The sequence below is a fragment of the Rhinoraja longicauda genome, chromosome 24 (assembly GCF_053455715.1).
Source record: "Rhinoraja longicauda isolate Sanriku21f chromosome 24, sRhiLon1.1, whole genome shotgun sequence".
Classification (NCBI taxonomy): domain Eukaryota; kingdom Metazoa; phylum Chordata; class Chondrichthyes; order Rajiformes; family Arhynchobatidae; genus Rhinoraja; species Rhinoraja longicauda.
In genome coordinates this window covers 35,262,261-35,275,399 of record NC_135976.1, presented here as the reverse complement: position 1 = coordinate 35,275,399, position 13,139 = coordinate 35,262,261, and the positions used below count along the sequence as shown (strand labels likewise).

At 43.9% G+C, this 13,139-nt stretch overlaps 1 protein-coding gene across 1 annotated transcript in view; it reads left to right on the top strand.

The window, feature by feature from the left end:
- The window catches only part of LOC144605164 (sortilin-like), a 47,982-nt gene that overhangs the window by 12,705 nt on the left and 22,138 nt on the right, over positions 1-13,139 (top strand). The window contains exons 2-5 of the mRNA XM_078420239.1: positions 6,929-6,982; positions 7,741-7,814; positions 10,340-10,442; positions 11,724-11,888. Of these exons, the coding sequence (XP_078276365.1) occupies positions 6,929-6,982; positions 7,741-7,814; positions 10,340-10,442; positions 11,724-11,888 (396 nt within the window). The remainder of the gene's footprint in view (positions 1-6,928; positions 6,983-7,740; positions 7,815-10,339; positions 10,443-11,723; positions 11,889-13,139) is intronic.

The following is a 13,139-nucleotide window of genomic DNA, read 5'->3' as shown; positions in this document are numbered from 1 at the left end:
TATGCCTCCAACATGCATCTTTCCCCAGATTGTAGCACTCAGTGACACACTTGGGACAATTCACAGCGGCCAGTTAATACCAACCAGGTCTTTATGCAACTCGATGAAAAAACTGCAGAGAGGGAAACAGTTAACATTCTCGGTCAATGACCGATTTGGAACCCGCTGAGCAGTTGTTGTTTTTGCAGATTTCAAATTTAACAGGATTTTAAGAAAAAGGATACCACAAATAAGATTGAATGTGCTTGGCCTGTAGCTTGCCTTTGCTTTCTGGTTTTGGTTGTCATGGTAACATAGCCCCAAAAACCTGACATCTCAACAGAATATAAATTGCCATGTACACAATAAACTCATTTTTCAACTTTGCAGAATGTTTGCGGGACATGATACCATAAAACTAGCTGCATAACATAAAACAGTTCACTTTAATTTCCAAGGTTATTGAATTTTCCTTTCTGATACAAAAGTAGATATTTGGTGTTGTCTGCATTTGAATACAAAAGATTATTATGTAATTGGGTCCCTTCCTAGTTCAAAGTCGGTAATGTGACTTGGTTTTGTTTCATTGTACGTTGAGTTTGGCTGTTTAGCAGAGTTTTCCATTGGTATGGGAGGCTTTCATGCTAATTATCATGAGGTATTATCAAATACAAAATAGATGTTGTTTGTGAATTTGAACTTCATGTAGGACAGGTCAGCGTTGTGATACAAACATCTCCAGAGAGGTGCAGAAACCAGGAACTGCAGATGCGAGTTTATGAAAAGAGACACAAAGTGCTGGAGTAACTCAGCAGGTCTGGCAGAATTCCTGGAGAATGAGAGTGAGGTCACACGCCAATTGGAGGAAGAGCACCTTATATTTTGCTTGGGTAGCCCGGCGGTATGAGCATTGAATTCTCTAACGTTAGGTTCCTTCTCTCCAGAGATGTACCCATTCCTTCGCTCCAGTGATGCTGCCTGTCCCACTGAGTTACTCCTGCTTTTTGTGTCTATCTTGGGTAAATTCTACACACATACTCTCCTCTCCCTCTCTTCCCCCCGCCCTCTCTCACCACTAAAGGTTGGTTAACCAGTTTGATGTTCACAACAATGTATCCCATTTGGGTGCACACCTGTCTCTAGTCAACAATTCACCTATCGGGGAACCTCCTTGTCTGAGGTCATCTCCTGCCAATCCGATTTGTCCTGTTTTCTCTCGCTTCCTAAATCTCACCTTCACTACTATCAGTCCAAAGAAGGGTCCTGACCTGAAACATCACCTATCCATTTTCCCCAGACATGCTGCCTGAACTGCTGAGTTACTCCATCACTTTGTGTCTTTTTTTTCTCCAGAGAGCTGGTAATTTATGAATGGCTGTTGATGGTCCTTGCCGCTGATACCAAATCAAATCCTCGTGGTGCAGAGATATTCTATGCAGAGATCAGATGTACTTCTTTCTAACTTCTCGCACCCTGATTCCTGTGTTTCTCCGACTAGTTGCAGATGTCCATGTGAACTCACTATGGTAGCTCAATGAGCCTTTACATGCAGGTTGTTCTTCATATTTGTTTTATTGAAACCAGCTTATGACTTGAGCCTTTTAAAATCAATCACGGGAAAGCTAAAAGCACTGTGACTAGCGTGTTATTTCAATACTTTTGTGTCTGCAAACTATTCAAGGGTATTTGAATACTTCACTAGTGTTGAACTTCAAAAAGAGATATCATATCATATCATATATATACAGCCGGAAACAGGCCTTTTCGGCCCACCAAGTCCGTGCCGCCCAGCGATCCCCGTACATTAACACTATCCTACACCCACTAGGGACAATTTTTACATTTACCCAGCCAATTAACCTACATACCTATATCGTTGCAACAAAAAATATTGCATTAGCTCCCTTACCCAAGTGCAAGACCAACTAAATGTATTGACTGGTTCTATAGTAGAAGAGTAACACAGCATGGAAACGGGCCCTTTGGCCTAGCTTGTCTATGCTGACCAAGTTGTCCATCCAAGCTAGTCTAATTTGGCCCATATCCCTCAAAACCTTTCCTAGGTATGTGCTTGGCCAATATTTTTTTCAATGCTGTTATCGTACCTGCCTCAACCACTCTCTGACAACTTGTTCCATGCATGGAGCTCCCTCGGTCGAAAGAAGTCTCCTTTTCCTCCCCCCCCCCCCCCCGTCCACCCCCCCCCGTCCACCCAGCCTACATGCATGCCCTGGTTTTGTCAGTGTTAAGCTTCTCAGCGTTTTGACTGAATGACTAGAGTTCAATTTCGACCACAACTGCTGGAGAAATGCATTCATTTTAAAAATGTAGGTTTAAAGTGCTGCTTTCAGCAATGGTGAACATGAAATGTTGCAAACAAACACTTTGCAGAAGTTTTCCCTCATCGCAACTTTTCGTTAACTCTTCCCTGGTCTGTTTATCGCTTCAACTTTACAACTGTGCAGATATTTGAACCGTCCTCTGGAGTTGCTCACACAAGAAGCAACTGAGCTTGGTCAGTTAATGCTGCCGTTGTCTGTAACACCCACATCATCTGAAGCAGACACACAAGGAACTGGAACAATACACAAAGAGCTGGAGGAGCTCGGCTGGTCAGGCAGCATCTATGGATGGAATAGACCGACGATGTTTCCGGTCAGGACCCGGATTATGTCTGAAGAAGCTTCTTGACCTGAAACGTTGTCTGTCCGTTTCCCACTCAACCCAATTGCTGCTGGAACTGATCAACTTACTGTGCAAAGATAGACACAAAATGCTGGAGCAACTCAGTGGGACAGGCAGGATCTCTGGAGAGAAGGAATGGATGATCTTTCAGGTCGAGACCGTTCCTACTGGGCAGTTTATCTTTCACATCACCCAAAATAAAATGTTGGTCTAACAAATATTGGGTCAGTTTTTCTAAAGTAACGCTGTAACACCATATTCTGCACTCTGGTATTTTTCTCTTTGCGCTACCTGTTGTACTTTCTATGGCTTGATTTGTACACGTATGTTATGATTTGACTGGATAGCATGCAAACAAAGTTTATTGCTGTGTTTTGGTACATGTTTGAGCAATAAACCTTTAGCAATGCTGTGAAACAATAGAGCTTGTTTCCATGGTATCCTATCTTGGTAGATGGTATCCTATCTTGGTAGATGGTATCCTATCTTGCTTGTGATTCTAGATTAACATAGTTTGTGTGTTGACAGGGTGAATGATAGTATTTTAGTGAATAATTATGTTAGATTTTGTTTCATTTACTCGTGATTGGGGAATCTGCAAGTTTAATCTACATTTTTGTTTTATGCCCTATGGGGTTGCCCTAAAGAAATATAGTTGGTTGAACTATAATCTTAATTCTTTCAACTGCAGAACATGCATCTCTCGGAGTTAGTTTTTCTGGCCAGTGTTTGTGAAATTGAACTAAAACAAAGAATGCCCCAACTGAATGGCCAGTTAGTTACCCTTGACAAGGAGCTGCAGCTGAATCTAAAGTGGCATTTCCCAGGGCTTTAATATATTTGTAGATCTGTTTATTTTTTTGGAATGAGGTAGTTACTTTAAGTCAGTCTGAAGAAGGGTCTCGACCCGAAAAGTCACCCATTCCTTCTCTCCTGAGATGCTGCCTGACCTGCTGAGTTACTCCAGCATTTTGTGCATAAATACCTTCGATTTGTACCAGCATCTGTAGTTATTTCCCTACACTACTAGTTACTTTAAGGTGTGTTTGAAATGTTAATATACATTCAGTTTAAAACAAAAACTGCCGGTTTGAAAATCTACCCCTTCAGAGTTGAATCTCTGCTTGTCCTTTGAGTGTATTTGCAAATCAATTGTTAAAGATTTAGAAAATAAGGGCACTTTTGATTATCGGAGTAGGTTGCTTGATTTGGAAATTTAGTCAAAATTGCCCTCCTGGAGTGAAATGGATTACTGCCAACAAAATGGCAACTGAAGACGTTTCTCCTTGTGCCTCTTGGATAACCTTTATTTAATTAAAGTTCCATCGCTATTGTGTATTTGTTAGTATGTTTTTAGAATCTGCAATAGTTGTTTCAATTCATGCCAGTACTGTTTTTGTTCAGTAAAGGTTTACAAAAATCCTGTGGGAATACAGAACAATATAATTGTGTAGAAATAATGTCGAGTTGTAATTCAATCCATTTATATTCAGCGTACTGGTGGAAATCAAAATACACCAGTACAAAACATCAGCCAAAACATTATGACCCGATGAGCGAAAACATATGACCACCTGCCTAATATGCTGTTGATCCTCCATGTGCAGCCCCATACGCAGCAGGGTGTGATGCACTGTGTATCATTAAACTTTTCTGTGATTTGTGCCACAGTCGACCTTCTGTCGGTTCAGACCTACAAGAGGATCAACTGCATATTAGTCACTTTTAAGGATAATCCAAGCTGCTTTTTTTTCCCATTGTGTCCAGTCTGCCCAGTCATTTCTGTAAAGGTAGAAAGGAAGATAAATCATTAGGTTAGATCTGCACTTTTTAAAAACAAAATCAATGTTGTTGTCACCACTGGGGCCTGTTTTCGTTGCCTGTTCTCAATCGCCTTTGATAAGGTGGCTGTGAACTGCTGCTTTGAATCGCTGCTGTTCTTATCATGATCATTATCACAGTGCTGTGATTATACACCGATCAGCCAAAACAATATGACCACTGACGGGCGAAGTGAATAACAATGATTATCTTGTTACAATGGCACCTGTCAAGGGGTGGGATATATTAGGCAGCAAGTGAACAGTCAGTTCTTGAAGTTGATGTGTTGGATGCAGGAGAAATGGGCAGGAGTAAAGACCTGAGCGACTTTGACAAGGGCCAAATTGTTATGGCCAGACGACTGGGTCAGAGCATCTCTGAAACGACAAGGCTTGTGGGGTTCTCCCGGTTAGCAGTGGTGAGTACCTACCGACAGTGGTCCGAGGAGGGACAAACCACAAACCGGCGACAGGGTGTTGGGCGCCCAAGGTTCATCGATGTGCGAGGGCAACGAAGGCTATCCCGTCTGGTCCGAACCGACAGAAGGTCGACTGTGGCACAAGTCACAGAAAAGTTTAATGATACACAGTGCATCACACCCTGCTGCCTATGGGGCTGCACATGGAGGATCAGCAGCATATTAGGCAGGTGGTCATATGTTTTCGCTCATCGGGTCATAATGATTTGGCTGATCGGTGTATGTCCACGTCAGTATGTGATTGGGAAGGGAACCATAGGTCCAAATAAAATGTCGTATCTGTAGAGAGGAGATGAAGAGCAATTTCTTTAGCCAGTGGGTGGTGAATCTGTGGAATTCGTTGCCACAGACGGCTGTGGCGGCCAAGTCATTGGGTATTTTGAAGTCAGAGATTGAGAGATTTTTGATTAGTAAGGGTGTCGAAGATTATGGGGAGATGGCAGGAGAATGGAGTTAAGAGGGAAAGATAGATCAGCCATGATTGAACAGTGGAGGAGACTTGATGGGCAGAATGGCCTAATTCTGCACCTATGATTTATGAACTTGCTGCTTTCATCAGCATTGATACAGGTCATTGATTTAGGAAGTGCTGTCAGGGAAGCCTTGTAGAGATGACTTCTGTTGGTGGTGGGGAGGGGTGGGGGGGTGAATGTTTAGAGTGAAGGGTTGGGTGCTAATGAAGAGGGTTGTCTTGGCCTGGATGGTTTTGGATTGTTGGAGCTGTACTCCCCTCATCAAGTGGAGAGCTTTCTATCTTGCTCTGGATTTGCATCTTCTATCAGTGATGGGAAGTTCGGGGAAGTTGGGAAGTAGGTTGCTGACGGGTTACCCAATCTCTGATTTACTATTGTTGCCGTACTATTTATGAAGTTGGTTTCTGGTCATTGATTCTCGTGGCGGTGGGGTCTCGGTGCTAGGCCGTAGTATTTGACGGGTCAGTGGTTATTTGGTCAATGTGTTGTAATTGGAACTGCAACTTGCAGGAATGTAAACGGAAGCAGTTGCACCAGATTTTACCCTTGAACTTAATCCACCATTCTATCGGATCCAGGCTGATCTAATCCAGGCTTGGGTGCTTTTTACCTCTCTGGTCCCCATAACCCTTCTGTTATTGGTATTAGTTTTGTATTATCATGGATACCGAGGTACAGTGAAAAGCTGCCCATCCACAGATTTTTTTTTCCTCAGTCAATTTTGATCTTGAATATAATCAATTTGTGTTTCAGCTCCTGCTAGTTAGAGAATTTCAATGGTTTGCAACTCTCTCAACAAAGAAATGATTCCTTTTTAATTGAATGATATCTCATTGTGAATTTATGCTTCCTAGTTCTCTATCTCCACAAAGGGAACCATCCTCCCAGACGTTGGGTGCTTATTGAACCGTTACTGTGCTTCGATAAAATTACTCAAATAATATCAGCCAAATAATTGATCCTCAATAGAATGAGCCAAATTATTGATCCTCCCATTTTCTTAGAAAATACAAGGATACAAATCACGATGAGCTTTCAACAACTATAGTGAGATTAGCCAATTAATCTGCCAACCTGTGCAACATTGGGAGGTGGCAGAGAACTGGGGAAATTCACATGGTAACGGGAAGAACTTGCAACCACCACATCACGCTGCAGCTCAGGAGAAAAAGGATGGATGACGCTTCTAGTCACGACCTTTCTTCAGACTGCTCCGGACTGAGTGGGCTGATTGGAGCTGTTGGGTAGCTTCATGACGATTAGTACGGGTGTCGGGGGTTATGGGGAGAAGGCAGGAGAATGGGGTTAGGAGGAAGAGATAGATCAGCCATGATTGAATGGCGGTGTAGACTTGATGGGCTGAATGGCCTAATTCTGTTCCTATCACTTATGACACTGTCCAACAGTGTATAAATATAATGCGGAATATGACAGAATTTAACTTTTTAGTTCTTTGCAATAAAAATGCTAAACATTTTCTTTATTTCTGCAGTATCAGTTTGTGGATCTGAGTGGAACTGTGACGTTGGCATGGGTCGGCGATGGTGTAAGTATTAACAGCTGCATTTTTAGTTTTACTTGTACGTTTGTGTGTACGTTGGTATGCAGCAGATTCCATGGAAAAAATAGCTCAGTAAATTATTTCTTGCTGAAACAAAGAAATAACTCCCAAGAGCTGAGCAGTTATTTAAAACAAAATCTTTAATGTCTCACATTAAAGAAAGTTTCTATGTGTAGGAAGGAACTGCAGATGCTGGTTTAAACCAAATATAGACTCAAAAAGCTGGAGTAACTCAGCAGGACAGGCAGCATCTCTGGAGAAAGGGAATAGGTGCCGTTTCGGGTAGAGACCCTTCTTCAGACTCGAGAAGGATCGCAACCTGAAGCGTCATCTATTCCTTTTCTCCAGAGATACTGTCTGATCCACTGAGTTACTCCAGCTTTTTGTGTCCATCTTTGAAAGAAAGTTTCTAGGTTGTTTAAACATAGATCTCGTGGAAAGTAAGGTAGATTTGTTTAAATTTGAGAAAACAGACGTTAGATTTAATCAGCGCACATGTTGAAATTTTCATTAAGGTATTGGGTGGCTGAAATTTAGTATTTGGGTCAGGCAGCATCTCAGGCGAGAAGGAACAGTCTGATGAAGGGTCTTGCCATGAAACGTCACCTATTCCTTTTCTCCAGAGACGCTGCCTGACTCGCTGTGTTACTCCAGCATCATCGTGGGCAACAGATTGCTTTGATAATGGCTGGTGGAGTTAAATGATGGGGTTTGACTGGATTTAATTTGTTTTTCATTCGCAGGTGCTCTTAGCATTAACCACATTTCAGGTGCCATTCTTGGGAATTAACTTTGGACAGTCACGGTTGTACAGAAGGTAATGTTCGTCGTCATCTTTCAATGTCTTTTGAAATGGAAATTTGGACCGTCTATGGTAGTTACTTAAAAAAGTTTGAGGCTAGTTATCTGATTGTTGCTCAATTGGAAGGTGTGATGCTGTTTCCCTGAGAGTTGGGTAAGTGTAAGAAGAGACCAAGGGCAGAAGTTGGAGTGCATTGGAGATGGAAGCAACTGCTAACTAGGAGCTCAGTGCCACCCTTGGTGCAGATTGAATAGTGCTGTTCCAAAAAGAGTTTGCCTGATCTGCATTCAGTTTCCCCACTGTAGAGGATGCAGTTTAGTAAGGCTGGATAGTAGACACAGCATCACAATTTCTTCCGGAATAGCACGACATTTTAACTATTAATGTATTCCTGTTTCAAACCTGCATTTTCTAAACCTTAATGGCTATCTATTTGCAGTGATTTTGATTTAATCATGGAGCTAAGTTGAGTAGGATAGTTTTTGCTTTAATTTAATTACCTGTTCTTCGGGTAGATAAAATTAAAAAATAACTTTAAAAGTAAAATTAAGATCTTGGCATGTTGTGTCCTGGATGTGACAAAAGTAGGAAAAGGAAAGGTGCCACAGACTAGTTCACCTGATGTATCATATTGCTGGAATCTATCATTAAGGATGTGCTAACGTGGAATCCAGTTGCTGCAATGTATTTGGATTTCTAAAACAAAGTACCAAGCAAGAATGTTTGGGGCTAAGTAAAGGATTGCAGGGTGTGTATTGGCATGGGCAGTGAATCTGTGGAAGAGCAGTTATTGTTAGACTGGCGGACTCACCAGGATATTGCAAAGGTATTTACAATTTACGATTTGGTCACGTGGCGGCGCCTAACGGCAGCGGCTGACTAGCAGTCTGTCCGTCTTTTTTTTGTTGAGTGTCGGTGTTGGGATGATTTTTATATATATTATTTTGGTTGTGTATGTGTGGGAGGGGGTGGTGGTGTGTGGGGGGTGGGTGTGGGTGGGTGGGTGTGGGGAACTTTTCTCTTCCTCACGGCGCGGGGTGCGGCTCGGCTGCGGGGCCTAACATCCCGGTGCGGCTCGGCCGCTGGACTTTACATCCCGGTGCGGCTTGGCCGCTGGACTTTACATCCCGGTGCGGCTTGGCCGCTGGACTTACATCGCCGGGTGCAGCTCGGCTGCGGGGCTTAACACCGCCCGGTGCAACTCGGCTGCGGGACTTTACATCGCCCGGTGCAGCTCGGCTGCGGGGCTTAACACCGCCCGGTGCAGCTCGGCTGCGGGGCTTAACACCGCCCGGTGCAACTCGGCTGCGGGACTTAACACCGCCCGGTGCGGCTCGGCTGCGGGACTTTTCACCGCTGGTGCGGCTCGGCTGCGGGACTTTTCACCGCTGGTGCGTCTCGGCTGCGGGACTTAGCTGCGCAAGGCTTGGTCGCGGGCCTTTCATCGCCCGGTTCGGCCGCGAGACGTTTCAGCGCCCGGTGCAGGGACTGTGCGGGTCGGTCGGGGACAAGCTGTCTGTCCGTGGGCGTGGGGAAGAGAGGGGAAGTTTTGTTGCCTCCATCACAGTGAGGGGGTGTTTGGAGTCAATGTGATGGACGTTTGTGTTGGGGTTATGCGTCTTGTGTTCTTTTTTTTTTCTATGACTGCTATGTAGTTTCGTTCGGTACTTCGGTACCGAACGACAAATAAAGCTCTGTTATACCTGTTATACCTGTTATATAATCAGGATGAAAATGTGCAGGATATGCATGTTTGCTCATGGTGCAGTGAAAGACTGAGCTGTGAGAATTTGCAAGTTGGCAGAGGTTTTGACAGGGTGAGGGATTGACAGGGCTAGATTATGGGAGCCTGTTTCCAACGAGTTGGAGCACCCACCATGGCTCCAGCACTCCAGCACTTGTAAATGAGAGAAAGTTTTAATGTAGAGTCTTTAGTGTCATTAATCCCAACATAACTCAATCATTCACTGCCTGGAATATACTTTAGGACTAATGGAATCCCAGGAATTGGGGATGAGGTGACCAGGAGGCACTGGATCAGTTCCATCTTAGGTAGGTTTGCCAACGGTCCAGTATTAGCCGGAACATCCCGTATTTTGGGCTAAATTAATTTCTCCTGCACAGAACCGCCCTTGTCCCGTATTAGTAGGATTGCCAACTTCCTCACTCCCAAATACGGGACAAAGGGTGACGTCACCGCCCCACACCCCACGTGACCTCACCCAGCCAGCGGCCACGTGCTCCCGGCCCGGGCGGTCGCCATTGGTGGAGCGGGAGCACGTGGCCGCTGGCTGGGTGAGGTCACGTGGGGCGCGGGGCAGTGACGTTACCCTTTGTCCCGTATTTGGGAGTGAGGAAGTTGGCAACCCTAATCTTAGGAGACAGTGGATCAGGCATAAGGTTGACATGGCCTTCATCTGCATTTCTTAATTTCCATTGTTAATTTTCAAGGACACGATGTGGGAGCAATATGTTAATTAGGGCATTTTTAATTATTATTTACTTCATATTTAGCCTCACATATTTTAAATTTCTTTCAGCGATAATTACGGGAAGAGCTTCTCTGATATTACAAAACAAATCAACAATACTTTCATTCGCACCGAATTTGGAATTGGTATTGGTCCTGAAAACTCTGGAAAGGTAAATCCTTCTTGCTTGCTCGATCCATTCGTAATGACTGGTAACTGGAAGTTCTGGGTTACCCCCTCTTGAGATGTTGTACAGAGAAATCACCCAATCTTGCCTTTTAAGAGTCATAGAGAGGGTGGCACAGTGGTACAGCAGTAGAGTTGCTGCCTAACAGCACCAGAGACCCAGGTTCAATCCTGTCTGCAGGTGCTGTCTGTATGGTGTTTGTCCATTCTCTCTGTGACCGCATGGGTTTCCATCCAGGTGCTCCAATTTCCTCTCACATTCCAAAGACGTGCAGGTTTTCATATTGAATAAATTGGGATTTCAATTAGATGTGCAACAGGAATTCACTTGATTTGAAATGCCTTCGTGAAGATGGTATATATCAATTTGCTTTTGAAAATTTGTGGCTATTGATTACACCTCGCACTCAAAAGCACATTGTTAATGTGGATCTCTCAGAGCTCGGTTGCAAAGCACACAACGGGACTTTTGACCCACTGAGTCCACACTGGCCACAAAGTAATTGCTTATTCTAATCCTATTTTATCCTATCTCATTTTATTTCCCTCTCACATCCATGAATTGCCCTTGAGATTCTAGCACTCACCCATATACGATGGGTAATTTACCAGCCCAGCCCATGCACGTTTGGGAGCATGCTGAGAAAACCCACTTGGCCGCAGGGATAATGGTCATTCTATAGTGACTGCACGTGGTCACGGGGATAATGGTCATTCTATAGTGACTGCGCGTAGTCGCAGGGATAATGCACATCCCATAGGGACAGCACTAAGGTCATAAGGAATAGGATTAGAATTAGGCCATTCGGCCCATCGAGTCTACTCCGCCATTCAATCATGGCTGATCTATCTCTCTCTCCTAACCCCATTCTTCTTCTTTCTCCCCATAACCCCTGACACCTTTACTATTCAAGAATCTATCTATCTCTGCCTTAAAAATATCCACTGACTTGGCCTCCACAGCCTTCTGTGGCAAAGAATGCCACAGATTCACCACCCTCTGACTAAATAAATTTCTCCTCATCTCCTTCCTAAAGGAACGTCCTTTAATTCTGAGGGTGTGACCTCTAGTCCTAGACGCTCCCACTGGTGGAAACATCCCACTAGAGTTGGGATTGATCCGGAGCTGTGAAGCAGCAGCTTTACCTGCCCTAGTGTACCTCCCATACTATGAGAGCTTTGACAAAATGACTTGAGAACAGGACCTGCATTTCAAACGTGACACTAAGTGTGTGGCTTTTAAATTCTGATTGTGCGTTTGTTTCAGGTGATCCTTACAGCTGATGTGTCTGGAAGGAGCAGTGGAGGAATAATATTCAGATCAAGTGACCAGGGAAAGAATTTTGTCCCCACAAACCTTCCTTTCCACCCACTGTTGCAAATCCTTTATCATTCAACGGATTCAGAACATCTGCTGGCATTAAGCATATACGTAAGTGATCAGAAGCAAAAATGGTTGTTAATTGTTCAGGAAACATAAAATATTTTCAATTTCCAGTTAAGGCTTCACTGAATAAGAGCTACATGAATGTTTCATAAATGAAAAACAAGTACATTTAGCATTTGTACATTGGCAGTATACTTACATTCTCCCTACACCCAAAAAGGTACTGTGGTGCAGTGGCAGAGTTGCTGCCTCACAATGCCCGAGACCTGAGTTCGATCGTATAGAGTTTTTCCGTTCTTCCTGTGACCGCGTGGGTTTTCCCCGGGTGGTTCCGTTTCCTCCCACGCTCCAAAGACGAAAAGGTTTGTAGTTTAATTGGATTTAGTAAAAATTGTAAATTGTCCCGTGTGTGTGTAGGATAGTGTCAGTGTACGGGTGATCGATGGTCAGCACGGACTCGGTGGGCCGAAGGGCCTGGATCTTTAAAATAAAGTCATCCCTTCTCAAATCCTATAATATCATGAAATGGCCTCGGCATTTATTTCTCCAGAGATGCAGCCTGGCCCGCTGAGTTAGTCCAGCACTTTGTCCTTTTTTTTGTGAACTAGCATCTGCAGTTCCTTGCGTTCACAGTTTGTTGTCAGTTAAGGTTGCATCCAATCTATGTACTGTTTGAAGACCGGATTTTCTCCCCTTTGATCCATCTCTTTGGTTGTCATCATCCAGAGTAATCCAATATTGATTTATTATTGGAATTGGAGTTGAGTAGAGAGAGGGAGAGAATTAAGAGAAGGCCATCGTTTAAGCCAAAAAGTATCCAGTTCTGTTAGGTTTTTCAAATTTCATTTGTTAGCAAATGAAATTTGCTTTAGAATAGTTTTGTCAGTGAACCTGGGAATGTTTAAACAAAAAAAATCCTGCCATTTGAAATGTGCATGCTGATACAGGTTAATACCATTGTACAAATAACAACATTTTAGCATTACCTACCTCGACTATTGTCTCTGCCTGCTCATGCCCCACCGAACTTATCTCTACCTACCTCGACTCTACCCCCCAGTGCCTCCAATCTCATAGTTCCCCAGCCCCGCACGGCCCGATTCTACCTCCTACCCAAAATCCACAAACACAACTGTCCCGGCAGACCCATTGTCTCTGCCTGCTCATGCCCCACCGGACTTATCTCCACCTACCTCAACTATTGTCTCTGCCTGCTCATGCCCCACTGAACTTATCTCTACCTACCTCGACTCGAGAGTTTAGCATTTAGTTTATTCTTGACACATTGATTTGTGC